General features: G+C 44.0%; 1 protein-coding gene across 1 annotated transcript in view; it reads right to left on the bottom strand.

Annotated features, from left to right (window-relative positions):
• Nucleotides 1–212: 212 nt before the first annotated feature.
• Nucleotides 213–26,152, bottom strand: part of ppfibp2b (PPFIA binding protein 2b) — a 42,339-nt gene continuing 16,399 nt past the window's right edge. The window contains exons 5-28 of the mRNA XM_068738976.1: nucleotides 23,439–23,552; nucleotides 20,444–20,596; nucleotides 15,288–15,497; nucleotides 14,204–14,296; nucleotides 12,465–12,593; nucleotides 11,038–11,149; nucleotides 10,863–10,895; nucleotides 10,185–10,246; nucleotides 10,017–10,092; nucleotides 9,234–9,316; nucleotides 9,048–9,115; nucleotides 8,897–8,962; nucleotides 8,762–8,822; nucleotides 7,602–7,749; nucleotides 5,221–5,240; nucleotides 4,849–4,967; nucleotides 3,881–4,000; nucleotides 3,637–3,787; nucleotides 3,217–3,328; nucleotides 3,050–3,138; nucleotides 2,786–2,908; nucleotides 1,891–2,016; nucleotides 1,621–1,809; nucleotides 213–1,384 (exon numbers count right to left, since the gene is read on the bottom strand). Of these exons, the coding sequence (XP_068595077.1) occupies nucleotides 1,145–1,384; nucleotides 1,621–1,809; nucleotides 1,891–2,016; nucleotides 2,786–2,908; nucleotides 3,050–3,138; nucleotides 3,217–3,328; nucleotides 3,637–3,787; nucleotides 3,881–4,000; nucleotides 4,849–4,967; nucleotides 5,221–5,240; nucleotides 7,602–7,749; nucleotides 8,762–8,822; nucleotides 8,897–8,962; nucleotides 9,048–9,115; nucleotides 9,234–9,316; nucleotides 10,017–10,092; nucleotides 10,185–10,246; nucleotides 10,863–10,895; nucleotides 11,038–11,149; nucleotides 12,465–12,593; nucleotides 14,204–14,296; nucleotides 15,288–15,497; nucleotides 20,444–20,596; nucleotides 23,439–23,552 (2,697 nt within the window). The 3' untranslated portion in view covers nucleotides 213–1,144. The remainder of the gene's footprint in view (nucleotides 1,385–1,620; nucleotides 1,810–1,890; nucleotides 2,017–2,785; nucleotides 2,909–3,049; nucleotides 3,139–3,216; nucleotides 3,329–3,636; nucleotides 3,788–3,880; nucleotides 4,001–4,848; nucleotides 4,968–5,220; nucleotides 5,241–7,601; nucleotides 7,750–8,761; nucleotides 8,823–8,896; nucleotides 8,963–9,047; nucleotides 9,116–9,233; nucleotides 9,317–10,016; nucleotides 10,093–10,184; nucleotides 10,247–10,862; nucleotides 10,896–11,037; nucleotides 11,150–12,464; nucleotides 12,594–14,203; nucleotides 14,297–15,287; nucleotides 15,498–20,443; nucleotides 20,597–23,438; nucleotides 23,553–26,152) is intronic.

Genomic DNA, 26,152 nt, shown 5'->3' with positions numbered 1-26,152 from the left:
TTGGTGCTTACTGCGAGGTTGCTGATGCTTTCAGACAAAGCTTCTATTTGCAACATGGTACCCTCTGTGTTCGCCATCTGCAACACACACACACACACACACACACACAATGTGCATTCATTCATCTGCTAAATTCAACTACACAGAGTCGCTGATTCATACCACATCATGCACCTACACAAGGTTACCATGGTAATGGTCAGTAGCGCTCTTGGCTCAGCTTGGCCCTCTGAGGACCAATGATGGTGAGGATGGTGATAAAAGCAGGTTAGGACGGTCGACTGTGGCGTTACCATTGATTTAATGAGTCATTCATCAATTAAAACATGAAATGAGTAAGAATAAAGAAAATGCAGGATGGCGTTCTTTATGCCTACTTCTGTTCAGAAAGAAGGAATCATCGTTGCACACATATGATTTTATTCATTAAATGATTTGATCATCTTTTTACATTTACATGTAAGTTTCCTTTGCAGAGCAAGAATTTATCGACTATAAAAATACTATTACAGAAAATCTGAAAGTAACAATACAAAATCACCACCTCAGGTTGAATCTAAATGTGCCGTTTCATCCTTTCCTCTGCAATCCCATAAATATTAAATTAAAAGCTCTCCGTAAAGTCGTGCAAACATTGCACAATTTCAACGCAACCAAGTGACAAAACTGTATTGAACTGAAATAGAGTTGGGAATGACGCAATGACTCGCTCGCACACATCAAATCATCTAAAGGCTTCACACTGCATAACAACAGACGTCCATATATACTGTGATTACAGGAAGTGATGCGACAGGAGGCGGAGTCCAGAGAGATGCTGCGTTCTCTCATGAAGAGTTCGATCATGGCACAGGTTTGAAGTCGAGGTCAGGTTCGTTAGGCATCTGGCTGGAAATGAAAGGAAAATCTTTTGGGTGTGTAAATTCCCGGGGTCAGTAAACCCATCATGACAAGCAGGCCGAAGTGGGCGGCGTCCCTGAATCGCTTCACTCTTAAGGCACAGGGTCAGGCTGCTGGGCGAGCTTTAGAGAGGCGGGACAGGGGTGGGCTGAGGTATTATGGGCTGCAAGCAAAGGAAGCAGAGTAGTAGCAGTGACAGCTGATTGGCTGGTGGCAACAAAATACTGCCGTGTCGTCACAGTTGTCACGCCGATGGATCCGCTCTGCTGTCGTCGAGCCCCACCGGGTCCCTGCTGCGGTCAGAGTCTCGGTCTAGGATGGGGCTCAGGCCTCTAAAGCCTGCGTAGGGTCGCACCTGCATCCCGTTCACTGCAGACGGTCCTGACTCGGGTGAGGACGACTGGACAGGGCAGACGTAGTCCGTGGATTCATCCGGCCGCCTCCTCCTGAGGTGAGTCAAGTTAGAGAAGCCCAACTTCTTCGGCTGCAATGAGAGGAGAGGAGCAAACTTTAGGTGTAACGCCAGGTGTAAGAGCAAGTGGGAGGCGGGTGCAGCTCCTTCGTCCTGTGCGCAGTGCTTTCCTGCGTCCACGTTTTAACCCTGGATTCAGTGCATGTGAGTGAAGTCGGGAGCAGCAACAGAGAGCCCCTTATAGAAATGTCACGTTTTCTGTGTGTGTGGTCTTAATGCAGCATGGTTGTCTCCGTGTGTTATCGTACCTTGACTTTAGATGTGATGCTGAGCGGGGAGTACCCCGCTGCTTCTGCGTACTCCTTCTTCTCTCGCTGAGCTCGCGCTCCCACCAGGCTGTTGAAGTTGGTCGTCAGGTGGCGTCTGAGCAGCGTTTTCTGTGGGGGGATGTTCAGCAGCATGGCCAGCGTGTCCGAGTTAAACCGGGGCTCCAGAATCTACGACAGGAGTGGAAAAGGTGAGGCACTTCGGCGAGAGTGTTTAGCCTGTGCGCCGGGTGATTACTTGTGGACACTCACTGCGAGGCCTCCGTGGACGCCACTGCCCCTCAGGTTTGGGGCGTACTCTGCCAGATCCACAGATCTCAGCCACTCCATCACCCTGTGGTTGGACCACTGGACCACCTCACTGGGAGCGAACTGGCTCTAAAACAGGAAACACAGGCGACCGCCTTGCTGTAGGTCAAACCGTGCATATCGCATCTGACCCGACAAGCCGGTTTACAAAGTCTAATAGCATATCCACATCTCAATAAATAAATAAAAACACACACAAGGAGTGAAAAACGTAGGAATAAGAAGGATCACTAAACCCTTCTTTCTTTGTAAAACCTTTTAAAGGTCCCGTATTATGAAAAACTCACTTTCTCCATGTTTCTACTATATTATGGTGAGTTTGGTCTGAATAAACCATCCAGTCGATCCTGCGTACTCTGAGTATAGTTCTGTAGTCAAGTACAGAAACGCTTCTGGAAGAAATCTCTCTTACTGTGACGTCACATTGTTAGAACGTGCACAACATGTGTGTGCACATGCATGCACGTTCATTGTCTGCACATATAATTTAGTTTAGTTTTCATTTTCAGAGGCTTTTCTGGCAGAGCTGCTTGAGACAGACAAGAGGGACGCTGTCCTGCAGCATCTGTTTGAGACAGACAAGAGGGACGCTGTCTTGCAGCATCTGCTTGAGACAGACAAGAGGGACGCTGTCCTGCAGCATCTGTTTGAGACAGAAATGAGGGACGCTGTCCTGCAGCATCTGCTTGAGACAGACAAGAGGGACGCTGTCCTGCAGCATCTGTTTGCTATTTTGACCAAAGACTGTCTCAGATATTTCTTATAAATGTCTGGGAACTGTGTTAAATTGTGAAAAAAAAAGAGTATAATGTGGGACCTTTAAAGCAAACCTTCTTACCTCATTGCTGGGCCGGCGTTTCAGGCAGTTCGGGTGGAACTTGTTGACTTGGAGGACATGAATGGCGCACTTGATGCTGAGGTGATGCAGCTGGCTGGTCACTTTAAGGTATAACAAGTCATTCTAGGATTGAGAGCAGACGGCAAGATGAGCGCAACTAAAACAGCACGCAGAAGAAGTGAGCAACTAATGGAGGCTTTTTGCCAAAATAGACAAATTCATTCATTAAAATAAACAAAGCTCTGACTTAAATGTGAAACGCACCACAGTGAGGTACTGCAGCATCTGCCCGTCCACTCGTCCGTCATTGAACTGGTCTTTGTACTGCGGGAGGCCGATGTCGTCGAGCCAACCTTCAGAACATAACACATGGACGTTCTAATGGAGGAACCTCAGGGAGACGTCAGCCAGTGATTTCTTTCAGTACATACGAGTGACCCAGATGTGATCGAGCTCTGCAGACTTCTCAGGCTGCCTGCTGCCGATCGCCTTGATGGCCAACTGCAGCTTCTTCCTGTGGAGCGGATTCTTCACGGCCAGCTCCTGGAGGAGACAGTGCTCATTTCATGTTGTCATAGTAACTTAAATCTCTCAGATGACATCACAGGTTCACCTGAGACAGAACCGATACGTCAGGTGGATGACGTGACAATGCTGAGAGTGAAACTAACTAACTAAGAGTTGAAAGGCAGAGGCAGGCGTCGCTAAACGGCGAGAAGACAACCGGGTGTGATCTGACGGGCGGAACTGAAAAATGTCTGACAGGCTGGATGGAAGATGATTTTGTCAGCTGATCCTGACAGATATCTCCGATGCACTCTGTACCGAGGAGGTGGCGTACGTGCGCTTACCCGCTCCAGGTCCTGGGAAGAGGCCGACAGGAGAGTCTGACCGCTGCTGACCCAGTGGCAAGCGAGGATGCCGTACTGACCGAGCCCAATTTCCTCGAGCCAATCACACACCTGGTCAGTGTTCCATTTAGAAAAAGGCATCTTCAGGTCTCTGGCACGGTGACAAAAGGTGCAGAAGATTATCATCTAGCAGGGAAGCACATGCCTCCCATTCATACGAGAACTTTATGGTGTGCTTTTGTACCGCGTGTTCCCCGGTCGGGCCAGTCGCGGTCCGGCGGTCGCTCTGAAGCCCCCCCTCGTGAACTCACCCAGCTCAGGGTCGAGACCCTGGCCAGGACTTCCTGACTGGCTGCGGCGGATCCTGGGGATAAACCAAAGCACAGATGAGTGTGTGAGAAATGACTGCATCTCTGTTGGGTCATTGGGCCATTCTCAGACTTTGATTTGAGTTTATTCATTACTGCCTGTTCCCAAAATGCACGGCAGCTACTTGGATTGTCCAATAGGATCCATGAGCCACAGTTCAAAGCACTACTTTGGGTATTCATCAGCATCTCTCTGTGCTTATTCTTATTATTCCTCAGCATAAAGCCATACTGCTGCTCACAAATACTTACTTCTGTCCTTAGTCAGCCTCAACTACTTTTTCCCATAACTTCATCGTAGGACTCATCGGCTTTATCCCGCTATAATTTCTACAACTCTATGTGTCTCCCTTCTTCTTGAAAATGGGCACCAGCACACTTCTCCTCCATTCCTCTGGCATCTTCTTCCCCTCTAGGATTGTATTAAACAACCCCGTTATAAACTATACAGCTACCTCTCATAGACACTTCCAAACCTCCACAGGTATGTTGTCCAGCCCAACTGCCTTCATCCTCTTCATCGCCTTTCTAACTTCACTCGTGCTAATCTTTGTCACTTCCTGGTCCACAGCAGGTGCCTCTACTCCCCTTTGCTCTCTCTGTTGAATTAACTTTTATTATACCTTTGTTTTTTTTATACTAACACTTGTATGTGTTATCTGTTGTTTAGATACAGGTAGTTACATATTAGTATAAATGTAGGTATTTATCTAGTTTCCATTATTACTTATGGGAAATATATTTTCAGTTTTGAAACAGTTATTACGGAACGAGTTATGTTCGAGAACCAAGGTTCCACTGTGTTTAGTAGTAGCAGGGACATTAATCACGTGTGAGTGCTTACTTCCCCCACAGTTTTTTGATGCCTCTCTGACTCTTCCTATTTTCTGGTGAGAGCAGGGACTGCTGTCCAGAGTCCACTCCAGAGGACAGCGGGGACTGATCAGCCAGGATGCACTCCCACTTCTCTGGTTGCCCTTAAGAATAAAAACACAATTCCATCAGGCTACTTGAGTATCACGCTGGTAAAGATCATCGTGCCATGATACTCTTTCTATAGGTAATCTGGGTAAATTGTCGATAATGTTCATATTGAATGAATAAATGCATTTACTCCAGAACTGAGTTCATGTTTTTCCCATGAATCCTGAATGAGTTCTCATCGACAAGCCTGATTTCAAAAGGTCAGGAAGTAAATCAATAGCAAACAACACACAATAATATGTGTGCAACTTGCTGGCGGGTAGAGATGCAGTACCCACCGACATCGTAGGGGTCGTCTTTCCCAGGAGATCCTGAGGCAGAGGTTAGTGAAGCAGACAGGAAGCAGAAGCCAGCGTTAGTCACACCCTTGTTATGGCCAAGAATAAATGGTATAAAGTGTGCAGCCAGATGAGAGAAGTCAAGATGCAGTCTGCTTGTCTAGATGAGTTGTGTGTGCACAGATATGGTGAGCAGTTCAGTTCAGTTCAATTCAGTTCAGTTCAATTCAATTCAATTCAATTCAATTTAATGTAATGTAATGTAATGTAATTTAATTTAATTTAATTCAATTCAGTTAAATTCAATTCCATTTAATTAAATTTATTTAAATTTAGTTCCATTCAATTCAGTTTAATTCAGTTTAATTCAGTTCAGTTAATTTGCAGTATAAACCAGGAAAAGGGTGCAACAAAAGAAGCTCAAAGTGAGACTGTCAACGTTTACAGAACAAGACAGACAAAAAAATGCCACGTAAAATACTCACTGATAAAATAAAACAATAAACAATAAAAATCCATAATAAAAATTTAAACCTAAAAATTTATTATTTAAAACAAGGGCAGAAGTTGCCCAAAACGTTGGCAAGTGAAATGAGGTCAGCCCACGCCTTCTCTCTCTCTCTATCCTTCCTCCTTCTTCTACTCTTCTTCCTCAAAGAAGAAGTGTCCTCTCCATTTAGTTACATCGGGTGTTGCTTTTGCTGCCGCCGCCTTCAAATAGATGCATTCTCTTCCTTTCGTCGACACGCTAACTCCGCAGCCGCATCCTGCTTCAGCCTGACGCTGAGAGCAAATGGAGGACGTCAGGCTACATTTTAAATGTCTAAGCGAGCATCTTTAAGCTTGTGCTCCTCGTCCTCCCACAGCCCTCCTGTTTTACTCCGGCCCCGTGGAGGCCCATAGATGAGCTTTAAGTGTGTGTGTGTGTTTCAGTGAATGCTGCTGCGAGCGAGGGAGGGGCCCGCCTCTGAGCGGTGGCCTGTTTGGCTAGTGAGATATCCGGAACGCGTTTGTCGGAAGACTCTTTTGCTTTGATTTCATGTAGTCGCGGCAACAACAGCGCCGACTCGTCTCTACCAGAAGTGGCATTCCCAGTGTCGGTTGGTGTGTGAGCATACGGTACCTAAAGCCGGAGCGCTGGCGCTCCTGCAGCGAACTGCAGCCCGAACACACGCAGAGACAATAGTAGACAGCAAGCCAGACCCAAGAGCAAAAGGGAGCAGAGAGGGAAGAGGTTGGAGCCCAGTTAGTCGACAAAGAGCCAGTTAGCAGTTTCAGATTACACAACGTTTTGCCTTCAGACGCAGGACCCATTTAGCACTGATTTAATGAGTCAGGCCTCGCTAGACAAAGATCTCGCTGACCAATATATGACAGTAGACAGAGAACACTGTGACCTACAGTAGGTGACCTGCTTTAATCCCACATAGATCCATGTACAGTTTACCTGCTTTAATCCCACATAGATCCATGTACAGATTACCTGCTTCAATCCCACATAGATCCATGTACAGATTACCTGCTTTAATCCCACATAGATCCATGTACAGATTACAGTTTACCTGCTTTAATCCCACATAGATCCATGTACAGATTACAGTTTACCTGCTTTAATCCCACATAGATCCATGTACAGTTTACCTGCTTTAATCCTACATAGATCCATGTACAGTTTACCTGCTTTAATCCCACATAGATCCATGTACAAATTACCTGCTTTAATCCCACATAGATCCATGTACAAATTACCTGCTTTAATCCCACATAGATCCATGTACAGATTACCTGCTTTAATCCTACATAGATCTATGTACAGATTACAAATTACCTGCTTTAATCCCACGTAGATCTATGTACAGATCACATATTACCTGCTTTAATCCCACGTAGATCCATGTACAGATTACCTGCTTTCATCCTACATATCAACCTGAGGACTAAATTCCCTAAATTCCCATCGAGCAGGTGGTTTTGAACGCTCCTTGTGCTTGCTACTCTGCCTGAAGCTATTTGTTCCTCCTTGTTACTCTCTACATATCGTTTGCTGCATTTCATTTATAATATTATTGATATCCCTTTTAGATTAAAAATCCGTTAATTTCTACAACCATAACCTTGTTTGTGGTTCATACACATCCACGTGGAGCAATTTCTTTTCCATCTTTTGCACACCGCCTCTTTGGGAAAGAAGGCAGAACAGTGGTCCAAGTTCTATTTGTTGTTTCCAGCGTTCCTCCCTGAGGCACAGTGTTCTCCACTGTCAGCGTGTAACTGTTAAAGACGCAGCAGCAGAACAACGTGAAATGTATGGTTGAGTAACCCCGAAGATGCTCACTGAGACTGTAGTCGTGGTTGTGGCCGTGGACAGGAGATAAACACTCTCCACCTCCTCCTCCATCTCCGTTCACCTCGGCTTTACTCTCCTTCTTTTTCCTCAGTTTCCCCGGCAGGGTCTGGTACCTGCTCAGCTCCATGGACGGATTCTGTAGAGCAGAAATCACAGCTATGTCAGAGACTCAGCCCGTTCTGTGTGATGAACAGATGACTCGGTCATTCATCTTTCTGGCTCTGGACCCGTGGAACTTGTTGCTTAAATACATTGAAACCAGGTGATCGTACTTCGGCATGCTTTGATTTATATTGCTGCTGTGTGTGTTTATAATACAGTGTCTTTCTCTACATGCTGGCCTCGACATCTTTCATCAGATGAAGGAGTAATAATTTGACTGTGTCCCTTTGGAGGATGAATGTCTGTTGATGCAGCATCTAACAGGAATCCAAGGAGTAAGAGGAGAAAGGCCAGCCGAAAGAAGCAGCTGGGAGACAGCCATGATATCGAGCACTACTGACAGCCACCTCAGGTGGGTCTTGGGCCTTGCCCCCCCCCCCCCCCCGTGTGTGTGTACAGAAAGAGAGTGATGATGTGCAGGAGCGTCTGTGGATGTTCATATGCAGTTTTGTGTGCAAATGAGTGTCACTCGCTGCACACCTTTATTAAAACGCTATTCTGATTGATTGTACGATGACAGCAGCCCGTGGTCAGCTGATCATAGACCCTAAAGGACACACTCAAACTGGCCCATAATATTGGTGAATGGAAAAAGGAAGCTTATATGTCAAAATCTAATCGTGGGAATGTGATTATCTTTCTCCCCGATCCACCGTCGTGCTTATGGCGTGTTTCTGGTCGTGGTGAAGGTGAAGGTTATGCTATGTGAGGTCATGCATCAGATCAATACCTCTGCCCCTACGTCTGATTCAGTCTCAACTGGCTGGATCGCTACAGTCTTGCACCGAGACACACAGGAGAGAGGGAGAGAACACGCACACACACAAACCCAGCGTTAGCGGGTTAGCCGTCACACATTCAGATGGAAAGAGTGTTAAAGTTCACTTCCAAAGAGCAGCATGAGATGCGTGTCAATCAGGCCTGGCAGGTGGTTAGTTTGAGGGGGGGGGGGACAGCATCACAAAGGTCAACCTGTAACAGCGAACCTTTTCCAAGGATCCACTCTGCAACTCTTCGAGACTGCTGGACAGCAACCTGCGCTGGTGCCTGGAATAAATGAATAATGAATGAATGAATGAATGGTGCAACGGGAAACCCTAGAAGCAGAGACAGCCGCTCACCACGATCCATTAAAGACACCCGTGTCCCCGGCAGACATCAGCGAGGTGTCCATCGAGTTTGGGATACTACAACAGATGTCACAGAATAGCTAGCACAAACAGGACATTCAGAAATGTCTCTTTGTAATGTATGTATGTGTGAAGTTTTTACCTCGACTCCAGTTCCCTCTGGTAAGGAGACGAGGACAACATGAGCGGAGAAGACCTGCTGGAAGACATCTTTGCAGAGACAAAAGGGAATAGTGCTTGAAGGACAAGGACTTTTTAGGGGCGTTGTTCCTCTTGGGTGAATCCTGACAACTTCTTCAAATTACGTTCAGCTCGGTTGCCGTCTTACCTCGGACCTGAGGAAATCACAGTGAGCTTTGTGTGTGATGGCTCGGAGTCTCAAACTGCTGCTTAGCTCCTCTTCACTGCTCCCTGTTGGCAAAAACAAACAAATAAACAAACAAACAAACAAGCATTACATTACAAAAAGAAGCCTAGGAGAAGACGAGGCTGGGGTTTTGGACCAGGACAAAGGGGGCGATGAAGAGCTCCTGAAATACTGAGAGGAAGACGAGGCATTTTGAGGCCGCCGGGGGAGGAAAATAATTGTTTCTTCTTTTATTATTGCTTAAAGGTCACATATTCTACCCTTTTTCCACAAGTTAACGCAGTTTCCAAACACTTAAATGAAATATCTGTGACAGTCCTTTGTCAAAACAGCAAACGGATGCTGCAGGACAGCATCCCTCTTGTCTGTCTCAAACAGCTCCGTCAGAAAAGCCTCTGAAAACGAAAACGAAAACGAAACTAAGTTGTGCATGCATGTGCACACACATCTTGTGCACGTCCTAACAGTGTGACGTCACACTGACAAAGATTTCTGCCAGACGTCAGGAGGTGATTACAGACCTACCCAAACTAGAAAGGATTGACTGGATGCTTTATTTTGATGTTTTTGGGTTAATAATGATCCAAAATCACTAAAATAGTGTAGAAACATGAGGAAAGTGAGTTTTTCATAATAAGTCCCCTTTAAGGCTAAATGAATATACCGAACCCGTCATCTGTTTCGGAGAAACTCTTGTAAGGTCAATGTTGTAGGTCATTTCAGGAACCAGTAAAATGCGATTACCCTGTGTGAGCGCCATGACATCCCTCATCTTCGTGTACTGACCCAGGAGAACGGTCAGCTCCTCGATTCGCCGGTCCTGTTCAGAAGCAAGCCAGAAACATTTAGCAATGTGAAAAGCAAGTGGAATTCTAAGGCATTTTATTGTCCATTATCATCAAACGGGTTTACCTTCTCGTCATTTGAAGCTAACAAAGACTCCATGCCCACTTTCAGTCTTTGGTATTCCTGGTCTAACAAAAACAAACATTAAAAGGTTATTTTGGACAACCATGTCTAAATCTAAAATGCAGTGAGTGAGCATTTGATGCCACGTTGGTGACAGACGTGCTAATTTGATAAATAAGCAAAACAAATATCCGCTGGCACGTCACCTGGGAGAAGTGGCTTCAGCAACAAGTCAAAAAAAAACCCCATAATGACGGAAATACATTTTTAATGAAGATGAATGAATAAATAAACAGCTGCTTGTTTACTCCATCAATGCAAATGTTTTGCTCAAATGTTTCTCAGATTTAAGTAGTGGTGGAGCAGGGAGAGTTTTTTTTTTTTTAACTATATGGCAAGAAGGACAATGAATAAATGTGACCAAAATAAAAGGTAAAAAGTTAAAGGTTAATGACCATCATGAGTTATTTGTGAAAATGAACGACTTTTATCCTTAACGTGTTTCTAAATGTGCCATTCTGCCACCAAACACCAGATAAAGAGACAACTATGCTATTAAAGAGACTGCTTTTAAGTTTCACCTACAAAAATAGAAACGTCCTGGTGTCAATAACTGGACTGCTACATAATTACACTAAGACAGTGAAAAATAGACCCACAGTAAAAGCACAACATGCTTACATTTGTTAATCAGCTGCTTGACATACACCTCCTCTACAGCAGAGGGCAGCAGAGAGTCAAAACAGGTCAAGTGCACAGCAGAAGAGAGAAGGACATGTTGATTAGATGTTACAGATGCATCCACTCAGACACATGTGGACTTCAAGCGATTGGTCAGACTGTCAGTTGTGGGTACCTCTCTCTGCATCGTCATTGGCTGAGCCCCCTCTGGCCAACAACTGGGTCTGCAGGCATTCGATCTCAGCGTCTTTGGAGGCCAGTAGCTGCTGCATCTCAGAGATCTCTGCCTGTGGAGGAAGGGCAGAGAGCATGTCTGTGAGCTGCGTCAGTCTTCCAGGTCAGTGGATATCTGGAGTTCCAGAGAGTTTAAGGCAACTACATGTACAGTCTCTTATTAAACATCTTCTGGCTGATGAAACGGTCTGTACAATACATGTTTTGTTTTAATGTGAGAGCTGCCATGTGAAATGAAGTTTGACTTGTTGTCTTCTCCCTCCAGTAATGACGACACGTCCAACAGGAGTCAAATGAGGACGAGTTATTGACAAAGTGACTAAAGAGCCAGATGATGATGACATACCTCCATGCGACTTTCAACATTTGTTTTCCATTTATATTGAACCACAACACTAAACTAAACTAAACTAAATCATCTGCCATGGCAGCAACGTGCACACAAAATGCTGGCCAATAAACACAGCGTGTTCTGAATGAATCTCTGGAAGCATCATCCCAGAGATTCACCATGAGTTCACATACACACGTGCATCTCATCAAATTATTACAAATCAACGATTGTCTTTTCATAATTTACTTCAAATAGTTAAAATGCAATATATATATTCTATATTTTTTTACATAATTTGAAATTGGTATAAAAAAAAATTGTTTTGGCTTATAACTCATAAAAAACAAACATTTGGTATCTCAAAATATTAGAATATTTCAAAAACTACCGATGACCCTCACATGAACCTGCCGTGGCTTAACATACAGGCTTTCTCACACTTGCACCAGTATCTAGAAGGTAAATGGCCAGGCACCGCATTCACTTCATGTGTTCACACTGTCTTCCTCTGACCATCAACAACTGTAGCAGGTCAGTCCTACATTTCCCTCCTTCACTCCTTCTTGCTATGGAACCGACATGCTGACATTAGTGGTGATATCATGTTAGGGAGGAAAACACAACACCTCGTGCACGATATGAAACCGATAGGGCTCCAAGGTGTCATGCTTCCTGCATGCTCCTAATTATGTCATTATGGTGCTGAGGTCTGCTACACTTGGGGCGATGGTTTTAAAGGGCGAAATAATGAGCCTGACTAATATAAAACATGCACTCTCATAAATGTTGTAATATCGGTTTCTTTATCGACTCACGGTCCTCTCTTCATGAACACGTGGCTTATTAAAAAAATAAAATAAACAAACTTTCAGCCAACTCAAGTGAGAGACGAGAGGCGGTTGGGGGTACAGAAATGAGGTTTAAGTTAAAAAGAAAACAGGTTAGAAGAGGTAGAAAAGGAACAGGACAGAGGCAAATACGGCCCAGACACAGTTAAGCAGCAGAAGAGGAGGAGGAGGAGGAAGAGGAGGCACCTGTGCGCTACGCCAGCGCTCCTCACAGTGCTGCTTCTCCAGCTGCGTCTGCTCCACAGTCAGCTTGAGGCCGGACAGCTGGGTCACGAGCGACTGGTAACACGCATGAAGAGAATAAGAGATGGAGAGCTAGAAAGAGCAGAGACAAAGGAGGAGGGTAAGGGTGGGGTGATGAGGAAGGATAGCGAAGAAGGACGCGCAACAGAGAGGGGGGGGGGGGGGAGGTTAAGGCGTGAAGGAGGGAGAGGAAGCACTGTAAACAGAAAGCAAGACAAAGGCAATTTGAAAACCTTCAAATGAAACAAGGACAAACAACAGTTAGAAATGTTAGGAGAAAGGAGTTTTCGTGGTTAGCGCGGTCGCCTCGCAGCAAAAAGGTTCTGGGTTCGAATCCTATCTGTGTGGAGTTTGCATGTTCTCCCCCCTGTCCATGTGGGCTTTCTCTGGGTTCCTCCCACCTCCAAAAACATGCAATTTAGGTGAGTAGTTGACTCCAGAGGGTCCTCAGTGTGCGCTTGAATGGTTGCTTGTCTCTGTCTGTGGGACTGTGATGCGCTGGCGACGCATTCAGGGTGTACCCCGCCTCTCGCCCGTAGCATGCTGGGATAGGCTCCAGCAACTCCCGTGACCCGCGAAGCGCAAAAAAAACGTAAGTGGCTTGTCTTTTTTTAAATGCTACATTCATTCATTCCAGCTCAGCTTATTCTCAAACTTTACTTCGCTTCACCAGAAACGACTGCGAGACTCGGAGCGCCAGCGATCCTGAGGGAACCTCTGGAGGGAACCAGAGTCCACTCAGACCTGCATGGAGTGAACTCTTCTCTGCACTAAAGTTGCAGTTCTCAGATTTTCTATGTAATATTCTTGACCATTTGACCATTGTTACACTGTAACAATCAGCAATACTTGTTTTCTGTCATTCAAATGATTTTTGACAACATTCTTCTTTCATTGCTCTCTCTCCCTCTGTTTGTCCCTCTTTCTGTCTCCCTGTCTGCAGGTCCTTCTGTCCGTGGTGCTGCAGAACCTGGACCTGTGTCCCTCAACACTGATGTCCATGTGGCTAGCATTAGCATTTATAGCTTTATATAGCAGCTCTTTAGACATTATCTTGTTCTGCAGCGTATATGTTGCATTTTGTTTTTCTCTGCTCCTGCTCTCTCTCTCTCTCTCTCCCTCCCTCTTTAGCAACCCAGCCGGTCCAGACAGACAGATCGCCATCCACCATGAATCTTAGGTTCTGTCCAAGGTTTCTGCCTGTTAAAGGGAAGTTTTTCCTTGCCTCCGTTGCCAAAGTGCTTGCTCTTGTGGGTCAAGTTGGGTTCTGTCTTTCCCTGCTACACCTGTAAAGTGTCTTGAGGTAATTTTCTGATGTGGTGCAAAAGAAATAAAATTTCATTGAAAATGAATTTTTGAAAATTGGAGGGATGCTGGACATTGTTCCAGTGATTTACTTGTAAGCTCTGTCACAATTTGATATGATGACCCGATATTAACCCTGCAGCTGCATTCACCCATATTTTTCTAGAGCTTTAAACCAACTCACTTTTCCATCTAGATCGCTGAACCGTGTAACACTGATACAAAGTAATATATGTCTCACACGCACACACACACACACACGCACACACACACACGCACACACACACGCACACACACACACACACACACACATGTATGCATGTACGAGTGGCCAGTTCAGGTTGATCAAAGAGGCTTAAGGTCTAAAAGGTCCGTACCTTTGTGCCTCTGAGTTTCCTCTCATACTGGCCCTTCTCACCCTCCAGCGCCTCCACTTTTTTCTTCAGCTGCTTCACTTCTTGCAACAAATCCTACAACACAGCAAACAAAGAAGCAAACAAAATGAAAGCATCTTTTATTTCCCATGCATTCGACAGATTCCGATCCAGCAGCAAAGTCATGCTTGTGAGTTATTCTGAAGCCTTGAAAATGACCCAAATCCCATTACGAACATTCCGAAGCGTCCGCATGCCAACATATAAATGGAAGAAGGGCTTCCAGACATCAGGGTGACATTCAGTGCAGTTATAAAGGCCTGTGACGGACGGTACACAGCGGTTAATAAAGGAAACCGGGTCCTCCTGAAACAGATGCCGCAGGGTGCAGTTATCAAACCGGAAAAGAACGAACTTGAACACCAGAAACAAAACCAAAAGCCATCTAGGTTGCGCGTCTGCCAACCGCACATTGCTGCAGCGCTCAGGAAACCGTGTTAATGAACATTCCCTGTTATTATAGAACAGCTACATGACCCATTCACCCGGCCGGTGCAGAAGGAAACGGACAGATTGAAGGAGGAACCAGTGGCATGCAAGCAAACCACGTCAAATCGCTAAAACACAACACCTTGCCCATTACAAAATCTGAAATATATTTGTTTGATTGGCCTAAAATATGCTTTTCCAAATGCGTTGCATACTTGAGGAGCTGGTTACCAAATTTAACACGTGTTTGGGTTAATATGCGCCTACTGTGCGTCGTATGAAGTACCGGTAGGCCATTTCATATGAATTTATTCCAGGGGACTTTCTTTAGCCTTATGATTCAAGAACCTTAATCATCCCTCAAATGTATGGAAGCATTTGAAAAAGTTTCCATATTTGAAAAAACCCAAAAACCCCAGCGCGACCCAAATATCCTGCACTGCACACACACAGACCCACTACAAGAGATTGTTAGTTGGATTCTGTGGAAGCTTCCGGATACCGGATGGTGTGTGGACTGGTTAGAAAGAGAGGAGGTAGAAGAGAAGAAATGATGGGGAAGGAAGGGAGGACGAGTTCATCCACCAAGTCTCCCTACGTGTCCAGTCTGGCTTCCATTGTCAGACAGGCTCAGGTCTGAGCTGGCCGACCCGATCTGAGGGCCGTGGCCCTGAACTTGGTCGCCACCGAGCTCCCCCCGCTGGGCTTCCTTCTCCTCTAAGGCCCGTTTTTCCTGGATGCGAGTGCTGATCTCCTCGTGAAACCTGCACATCTGCTCCTGGAGCTCGCTGATGAGATTTACCACACACTGGGAGGGAAGGAGCAGGGGAGGAAAGGTTAAGGGCAGCGGACGAGACGATTTGTTGAAATGAGGAGAGGAGAAAGAGGAAGGCATTAAAGTGAGGAGAATCAGACACGAGCTCAACTAATCAGGCAGATCTAACCAGGATTTGTGAAGGCCTGTTTCCATTTTGACCTGTGAGATACGCAGGATGAAATCTTAACAAGTCACAACCAATATTAATTGCAAAGACAAATCTCCTGAGCTCAAGGAAGGGCAGAAAACATGAAACATCAGCAGCAAAAATGAATCACAACCCAAATCAATGAAGTTACAAGTAAATTCCCTGAACACAAACACTCCTTTAATAAAGTAATTTGTAAATTACCTGTTTTTACAGTGACAGTGCGTTACACGTGTGCCTTAGGTTGCCGACCCCTGCTCTCGAGGTACAACATGCTATTAAACAACTGGTTAGCATCTCAGCAACATGATACAGAGACACGTCATGTCATTGTTCCTTCAACATTCTGTATATAATGCTCATCTTTCAATGTTTGACACAAACATTTTGGCTAATCTTCCAAATGACACCAGGTCAAACTCTAAAAGAGGACTTCTGTGTATGATTTGTGAATGAATCCAGCATTAACGTGACACTCTGGCTGCACTACATGTAACTGTGGCCTTTGATAGGCCAATCAGTTGACACTCTGGCCAATCAGTTGATTGATTGGCCAATCACACATGTCTATTTTCATGCATATTGATTGGTTGATATTTTGTAAGACAATCATATGATTGGTTGTTCTGGTGTGTATTTATATTTATTTATCTAAGGATAACCAAAAACAATAGTCCCTAAATCACATGTGTCAAACTCAAGGCCCGGGGGCCAAATGATCAATGGAGTTGTGTGGTTTTCTTATCAATTGAAAGGATTTATGTTATAATAACAGTAATAATCTATCCATATATTTTTACAACTATACAATTGAATATGCAATGATTGTAACTTAAGTAGTGAACTGATCAAACGGACAAATTCAGCAGCATGGCAATAACAATAGCAACACGCTGCAGTCAGGAAATCAATAATCTGCTGGAGGTGACTATTGCAAGTTATTTAAACTTTTTTGTTTGTTCCAGCATGTGCTGACATGTTGATCCCGGCTCCATATGGCGCTCTGGTTCAGCAGTGGACAGCTCCATAGCTAGTCGGCTACATATGGAGCTGTCCAGTGCTGACCCTGAAAGTGACGTCTTTTCTTTCTTTGACTCGGGGAATGTTCTTCTTCTTTCCCACTTCGGTTGTTTTTTTTGGTTTGTGCATGTCCGTGACAAGACAAGGTGGTGGCTTTTTGGTTTTGCTTTGATTTTGTATCGATTATCTTTGTTCCTGCGTGATGATTGCATTTGAATGGAACTTTTCCACATTATTAGATGTGTTCATTTATTCCCATCACAAACTTTGGTTCATACTTATGATTTTTCTCATTTACAGTATGGCTTTATCTCTAACAATTTTTAAGTTACAACCTTTTAAAAAAGTGATATCAAAACTGAATATTTTATTGTAATTACTGTGGCGGCTAAAGAGTTAAATAAAGTATAGTTATTTACCAGCATGTTAAGGAGTAGTTACATTTATTTTACATTAAATTACATTACATTTAGTTACATTACATTTGGCCTTCGGAGGGCAAACATAATGCTAATGTGGCCCTTGGAGAAAATGAGTTTGACACCCCTGCCATAGCGCATCCTTTGATTTTCAGTTCGGTAAAGTTTATTATTGTTACATATCATAAGCTCCATCCGCAGAACTGGGCCGTGGATGCAGTGCAACATCCTGGAACATTTTATTTACATCCAGTAAGGAGAAAGTGGAACGATTCCTGGCTGATGGCTGAATATTTTCTTTTATGATTACAAAACTGATAAAAATATGTGTAGTTTTCACTTCTGAAGCTGTGCACAAACAATGTTCGGAAGGGATGCGGGATAATTCAGGACTTGTTTAAATACACACATATAAACTTGTCTACTCTGAGTTACTTTTTTGTTTTTATCCATCGCATTGCACACTAATGGTATTTTTCAAAGAAAACATGTAGCGATGTGCCCTTCAAAGAAACACACCAGCATCATGTTAAAATGTAAAGCAAAGTCTCCTGCAGAGTAAATGATGGGGTCTGTCTTTGGGGAAGGGTTTTTATTTAAGAACCCCTCCCTGCACTATTCCATGAATCAGGATTCATGGCAAGTAGAAAGAGAGTACATGGTCATATACACAAATGATAATGTGTCTGTGGTCCGATACTTCCCAACGTAGCCAGAGATTAAAAACAAGCGCATCAAACTCTTTCTAATTGCAGACCTTCTTCCTCGACTGTTGATGTTAGGGTAAAGCAAAGAGTTCAACACACAGCAATAACGTTGTGTGCGGCTGAAGTGGTTTCCTGCGGTGAAAGTGGTGCTCAGAACGAGGTGCCTGTCATTCTTGCTGCCAGCCGACCGCAGCCTCGCAGCTGTTGCTTCAGCAGAGGCGCTCCCTTGATCACTTTATTGACAAAAATGTAGACGATGCCAGTTGACAAAAGCAAAAACAACAACAACAACACCTCTGCAAATCAGACACGGTACATTGTAGGGGTGTAACGGAACACTAAAATGTAATTCCGCACGGAGCACTTAGATTGCGCTAGTAATAAATTTAATGAGAAGGAAATGCAGAAAACAGAACCGAACATGCAGAACCGAAACGGTGCAATACATCATGTGAACCGTTGCACCCCTAGTATAGTGCATTTGGGTGACTTTTTTGTGTGAGATCTACATTAACTGCACATAAAGCTGTCAGCGTCGAAACAGCTGTGTTAGAGTGCTGGTGAGAGGTCATTGAGCCGCGTGCTCACAGAAGTAGCCTGGTGATCCCTGAACCAGCTCAAGAATGACTTCAGCTGTTTCTTTGTTGAACAAACCTCTACTGAGCGGCCACTGAGCCCTGGCATGTGGCAGTTCAAAGCCTGCTAAAGGAGGAAGTCGGGCAACGCGGGGGAAAAGAAACGTCTTGGAAACATATCATTGAAAATGATCAAGAATGGCGAATGATCAAGAGTAGCCAGATGTTCAAAGTACTGAAGTGAAAGAAATTCTCAGCCCATCCTTTCAGGGCATCTAATTCCAGGTGGGGGACGGTTCTGAGATTATTTGACTGATGTCAGCATAATAGGTTTTTCAAAAGTTCATAAAAAAAATAGTTCTGTAATACAACAGCAGCCCAAAAATGTTGCTTCATGTCGTGTCAACTCAACTGAAGGAAAAATGCCATATACCCCCCCCCCCCCCCCCCAACAGAATTTTATTTTTTAAGGTCATACCTCTGACAAGCAGGCCTTCACTTCTGTCCACAGGATTTGGATTGACTTTCTTTCAGACCTGTTGGCTGCCCTCCTATAGTTTTTGATCGTTTGACTTGAAAACTGTCTTTGAGTCAAATCTACATGTTTATCTGTAGCGCAAACCTCCTCCAGTTCAGTCTCTCCGTTAGCGCAAGCCATTCTATGCATTCAGGTCATGTACCATCGAGGATCCTGCAGACAGAACTGAAGGCATAGCCTCCGTGTCGAGGTAAAGGTTCGTGTCCAAGGACACAGTTGCTCCCGCTACTGGAAAATGTCTGCTCCGCAGGATAATAGGAGAATGACAAAAAAAAACTAAACTGTTGCATCCATACAAGCATGCTTAAATAAAGATGGAGAGATGACAAGGGTAAGTAAAAAAATACCGTAACCTCTTGGGACCTGGTGTCCACATACGTGGACATCGGGTGTGAAGTCCTCCAGACCCCAATAACAAATTCTGGCACCACATAATTAGTTTCGCAGATCACTCCTCAGCTTTGACTATTTGTTCTATCAAAAGTCAAAATGAATGTTCTTAATGTTGTCATCATTTTTCTCAGTACCTACGTAATGACTAAATAATATTATATTCATAATATATTGATGAACATAATAATCGTTTTACACTCATCAGGTCCCGAATCACCCCAAATAGACTCAGGAGGTTAACCTCAAAATCTCAGCCAATGATTGATCGAGATCTGCGGGTAGCTTTGCTCTGTGTTTGATACTATTTAGAAAGTATTGATCATTTTCATTAAATTGATCTATTTGGTTACTACACAGAATTGGCATTCCCACACAATCCCATGCCCTGTTTGAAGGAGTCGCCACCTCTAAAATGACTTGCTGACAAAGCCGTGAGGCTGATAAGACAGACCCGGCTCATATCAGGCACACGTTCCACCAATCGCATGCTGGTTTCGTGGGATTCATCAGCCAACACACAAGACGGCTCACGCAGAAGGATTCAGGTGAAGTGCTCCGTGCATTTCCTGTGCTGAAGTCACTGGTGGACACCAAACTTTGCCTATAATTTAAAAGGACTTGTCATTTGTTAGCGCGTCAGTGTCTTGTATTATAGCGCATCAGTGTCTTGTATTATTCTCAGCCACACAAACGGTGACGCAATTTAGCCCAAGCCGTAACAACGATTCTCTGTTTGGACCCAAACAGAAGACGTTAGCGGGAACAATGACGGCGAGTATCAGAAATAAAACACAGTTTCATTGTGCAAAAAAAACAAGGCCACGCTTACATCAACTTAAAAGCCAATTCATTGCGTACCAATCTGTGTCCTCATGTTAGGGTGGATTTTCTGCATGCGTCTCATTTATATACGGGCGAGGACTGTCTTACTGCATCTCGCTTCAACAACCACGGACATATTACAAAACAAAAAAAACAAAAACTCTTATTTTCATACTATTTTCCCCTTTTATCAGGAAAGTGACTGTTTTTGTTCATTTGATTTTCCACATGATATTGAAATGTCTTTAAAAGATGGTAAAAAATAAATAGTTTTTTTTTATGTCCTCCAATAACACTCTTAATTGTGTCCCGTACCTCGGCTTTGTTCTGCTCTGTACTTCCAGGCTCTTGTGCTCTTGTGTTGGTGTGCGTCGTCTCCTCCATGCCGACAAGCTTCAGTTTGAGGTACGAGACCTCGTCCACCAGATCCAGCTTCTGAGTCTCCAGAGCGGTCCTGCTCATCAGCTCCTGGACAAACGAACAGACTGTACTGTAAGACAGATCCACACACATGAGCAGTTCTTACAAACTAACGCTGCGTGTCAAACACCCACGGATATCGGAGATCACCACGATGAGAAGTTAGCATGCTGCTCCACTCAGTACAATGTTGCTCCCACACAAACAGTGCAGGACAGGCTGGGGCCCCGGACCCCACAAAGCTAAATATACACACTGATACACACACACACATGCGAGCTGGGGGCTCTATTAATATAGCTGAGCTCCTCTGGTATAGGACAGAGGAACATAAGTGTGTCTAAAAGAGAGGGAGACATAGAGAGTACATAACAAAGTGTTTTTTTTCGCTGACTCACATAAAGCACATTCGTCTGATGCTTTCCTTTCCTCATTTAAGCTACTTTCAGACTCACTTCCTCTTCCTCTCTCGTCTCATACTGAAATTGCTATTGTCGTTTATCGTCCAACCTCCATACAGTGCTACAGTGAATTCCCTCCTTCCCTCCAACCCACAAAAACGATTTAACTGAAACAAATGACAAAGATGTGCTCATTGGTGTTTTTGTCTGTTACAGGACAGACTTGATTGGGGATCTGCGCAAGATTTCTGCAAGTTAAGTGCAGGTATTCCTCACCCCTGGCTCATTGGAGATTGCTGGGCTCGGTAGATCTAAATTGGCTCTTCTGAAGATAACTTTTGCTGTGATTTGGCTCTTCCTAAATATGACTGCCTTGATTTATTTCCCAGGCTCACGCTAAAGAAACCTCTAAGATAATGTGCATTATATGTACATATATATATTACATAATGATTCGAGGGGATGCCCTTTCTTTCATTCACTTTGAACTTCTTTCTGATGAAGAGGGAAGATCCAAACCAAAGCTACATTAGAGGTGCTTTTATTTTAATGTTTCCCGAAGTCAATGTAAAAACATTTTGAATTCTATTTTGAATGCAACTATTGAGAATGATTGTAGATGATGATGATGATGCATTACACTAAAAGACTAAAAGAAGTGTCGCTATTGCTTGCTTGGAACTGAGCGTATTTGTGCTTCACTGTTTTCCCTTCCATGAAAATAGCACCAGTGAGATCACGCTTTCCCGTTGCTTTCTAAGAATGCATGCTAGATCACACTCAACAAGACCTTATATAAATGTCTGTAGTCATGTGAGCAGACAAGTGATCCTGCCATTCCTTCATAAATGCAAGCAAATAGCACCTCTGTACCAGGGACGCTGACGGGAAAGGGCGGAGCATAAGAGGTTTATAGTCACTAACTACATTCATTCAAGTTTATATCAGCTGATGGAAGGTCAGAGGATCATGAACCTGGACTGCATATTGAAGAACATTTCAACAACAACTCCAAAGACACGTGGCAGCTCGGGGATAAAAACACTCACTCACTACAAAGGCTACTCCACAGAGAGCTCCCACTGAACCTGCTCTTAGCCCACTTCCACCGACCAACATCGATCCTGCACCGGCATCAGGTCAGATCCACCCTGTGCAGAGTCGACATGAGGAAAGCAGCTGGTAGGGATGGGGGGGGGTCAGAGGTCACCCTCCTTCAGAGACAACTAAACTCGCATCTATTGATGATGGCGGTTGAGCACACAAGTATCTTGTGTGTAGAAGATGCTTGACTGTGAAATCTGACACTAGCATCCCTGAGAGCAGGATAAGTTTCAGTCTCATCCTGCCGTGGCCGGCGGCGCGGATGTCTGATATTCACTTTCCTTTAGTTATGAAACTTTCTTTTAAAAAATCGCATCTTGTAAACCTCTAGAACACTCTGCAGCGACTCTTCCTTCAAGATAACCCCTCCTCCATTCCTCTTTCCTCTCCTCCATTATAAAACAACTTGAGTCCTGCTCCTCAGCTTCTAGCCTTGCTTCCTTTCCACCTGGTCTCCTGGACACACAACACATCAACCTTTCTCCTCATCATCATGTCCACCATCTCTTTAGCTTTTCCCATCATCATCCCAACATTCAAAGTCCCTACTCTGTCCTAAACTCTTCCATTCCCTCTTCTCTCGCTGGTGATGCGCCCGTCTTCCTCCTCTTCTTCGTCTCTTCAAAAACGTCTTCAAATCAAAGAACAAATCTCATCGCTTGTTTGACATTTCACCAAAAGAATTTGGTCGCCTTCCTCCTCAGTTTGTTTCCGAATTTGCCTTTATCTGACTTGGTAATGACTAAAGCAGCAGCGCCGACCTTTAACCTGTAAAATCTAAGGTTGCTATTGTTGAAGTCTTCACGTACTTAACAAAGCAGGATGAGTCAGACTGAAACACCCGACGTGAAACATTGTGCCACGCCTTTATTTATTCATATACAGCCGCACTTCTAACGTCTAATGAGAAGTCAGGCTCTCCTCTCTGCGTACATTTAGTCTGATGAACTCCAAAAATATCTTTTCATTTTGTATATCGCTGATATGATATTTAAATATTTTCATTACATTTAAATAAATGACACTTAAATAACTGTCATAATGCAAATACACACTTGCCACAGGAAATGAATATTGTAGCTCGAGGTTTTCAAGAGCCGCGTGATTACTAGTTCTCGTTTCTAATGAGCTTGACAAACGGAAAGTCTCTCAGTATTTCCTCTGACTCGTTTCCCACTTGGGATAAACCGAAAGAGACTTTTCGGAGCAGCTGATGGCACCGCCATTAGTAAAAAACTGTGATTGTAACTTTGTTAACTTAACAGGAATCTTTAAAGACAGCATTTTCTATTTTCCAAGTCTGGTTGTATTTTTGTGTGTGTGTGTGTGTATGTGTGTGTGTGTGTGTGAGTAGGTGTGTGTAGGTGTGTGTGTGTGTGTCTTACCTGCTGCAGCATCTCTTCTGTGGAGGCCAGTTTCTGTCGGTGTTCCTCCAGAGAACTTTCTAGGTCTCTGATCTTCTCTCCTTGTGCCTCCACCTGGTCGGTCAAAACGCTCACCTGACGGGCGGAGCAGTAATTCTCCATTAGTGAATCAAACAGATGAAGAAAATGATGCACAAAAAAACTGTCTGAGATGCAGAGACATCTCTGTGGGTTCCGTCAAGAAAGACAGAACCCAAGTTGACCCACAAGGGCAAGCACTTTGGCGACGGAGGCAAGGAAAAACTTCGCTTTACCAGGCAGAAACCTTGGACAGAACCAAGGACTCATAGTGGACGGCGATCTGTCTGGTTAGGTTGAGAAGAAGAGAAGACAGAGACAATGACAGGTAGGAGGAGAGTCAAAAACAATGATATGGAGAGAGAGTGATAGAGAGACAGAGAGCAGGAGCAGACAAAAACATAACGTAACATATAGGCTGCTGAGAAAACCACTAAAGAGGTGCTATATAAATCTATAAATGCTAATGCTAGCGATATGGACGTCCAAAGAGTTATTGATGGTGTTTGTATGTTGTCGCTTTTTCTTGTCTCTTTTTTTGCAGAATGACGTTAAATCAGATTCCATGAAGCTCCTAAGCTTCATATTCAGAGTCCTAATTCCTACAAATATGGTGGAACGAGTTGGTTGATGATGGTGGTTGAGCAAAAAAAAATCTTTAGAACAAAATGGAACTTTTTGTCTAAACCGCTGCCCTGCCAGAGAGGATCATTCACGCCCTGCCAATAAGTCCAATGAGATTGATGCCAAGGACGTTGGCGCCTCTGCTTTGTCTCCTGAAACGGTCTCTTCACTCTTATTTCAGTCTGGTCGAGGTCCATCGAACGCAGACTGCAAGTGCTGACTGACTCACAATGTGTTTCTGACTGGATAATGTCAGCTCACACGTCATGTAAATAGCGATTAAGAAATCATTGCGGAACACAGACACAAACATAACACAGTACACGCAATAAAATACCTTGAGATACGAGTATAATCCATTTCTGGACCGAGCTATAGTACATTTTCCCCATATAAAATATCTGAATAAAAATTTCCTCTGTTCTGGATGGCTAAAAAAACAAAACAAAATCAATGCTAATAAGAATGGAAAAAACATGTATTTAATTGTCATATAGACATAAACACATACAAAATGATATAATAAATGATATATTACTGTAATATAAAATAGAATGTGTTACTTTGGGACAGACGATAGCAGCTAACGGCGGCGTGTAGTGCGGAGGAGGAGGAGGGAGGGAGAGTTGGACCATAGACACGTTATACAGTAATTTGTACTTTACACGTACGCTTACATAAACTTAGACATAATAGTTATTCCTTTGGAAGGCTTTGTGTTCTTGATAGCATCCTTCTGTTTGAGGATTGTACATATCGTCAAAGTGCTTCGCTCGTACCGGCGTTCCAAATCCCTTACGCGGACACCACGGACACGTTGATCGATCATTTCATGCTTCATCTCCATCGTCATTGTGTATCTTTTCCTTCTCACTGAACGAGTGAAGCGCTCAACCACCTTGCGTCAGCATCTGGAAGCGTGCTCGCGCTCGTATATCGAGGTATTACTGTACAACGATACGTACAGAATACACACATGCTGTATGACAGAAAAATACACACACAGTTACGATGTGGCAATGATTTCTTAGTTGGAAGCAAATTTTCTAACTCCACACCAGGTCTCTCTCTCTCTCTCTCTCTCTCTCTTCACTCCAAAGAGCATGCACACACACACGCACACACACATTCTGGCATGGCTCAACTCTAAAACAACAGGCATCTTTTGTCACTCAGGAATGTGTTGCACATTTACAACAATCTCTGACAAAGCACTCAACTGTTGCCAAATATCACACACACACACACACACACACACACACACGCACATGCACACACACACACACACACACACACCCCCCTAACTCTGAACTCTGACAAATCAGCAGCTGATTTTCTGTTGCTTCACGTCTCCATTTTAATTCCCCTGCAGCCACGTCCTGTCACAACTGTCCTGCAGACTTTCTGGCTTCACGTGCAGCAAAAGTCAAGGTTACAAAGGAAACTAGACCATGTAAGATGACTGAGAATGTGAGTTACATCGAAACATCGTAGACAAATATAGCATCTATCTGCCAAAAGATTTTAATGTTACATAACAAGGACACAATCAAAAGACAAATCTGTCATGTGACTATGAAGCTCTTACCTCTCCTGTGCGCCGTCGTTAAGCCACAAATTCAACTAGTTCTCTATTAGTCCACAGGGACGTAAGCAATAAACACAGTGTGTGTGTGTGTGTGTGTGTGTGTGTGTATGTGTGTGTGTGTGTCTGCATGGCAATACCGAAATGACAGGCAACAGAAAGAAGAGAAAGTAAAGTAAGAAACCTGGAAAGGGACAAACAACAGCCAGTCAAATCTCCTGTTAGGGAAACTAAGCCCGGCCAGCTCTGTGTCAGCCAATCACAGTGGGTGACAGATGAGGAATGTGACACAAGAAGGGGTGTGTATGTGTGTGTGAGTGTGTGTGTGTGTGTGTGTGTGTGTGTGTGTGTGTGTGTGTGTGTGTGTGTGTGTGAGTGTGAGTGGTGAGGGATGACATATTTTATGAAATTTCTGAACTTTCTGAACCAGAGAACATTTTAGAAACTT

This window comes from Brachionichthys hirsutus, chromosome 5 (genome assembly GCF_040956055.1).
Source record: "Brachionichthys hirsutus isolate HB-005 chromosome 5, CSIRO-AGI_Bhir_v1, whole genome shotgun sequence".
In the NCBI taxonomy this organism is placed as follows: Eukaryota; Metazoa; Chordata; class Actinopteri; order Lophiiformes; family Brachionichthyidae; genus Brachionichthys; species Brachionichthys hirsutus.
The sequence above is the reverse complement of the archived record's forward strand: the minus strand, read 5'-3'. Positions and strand labels throughout refer to the sequence as shown.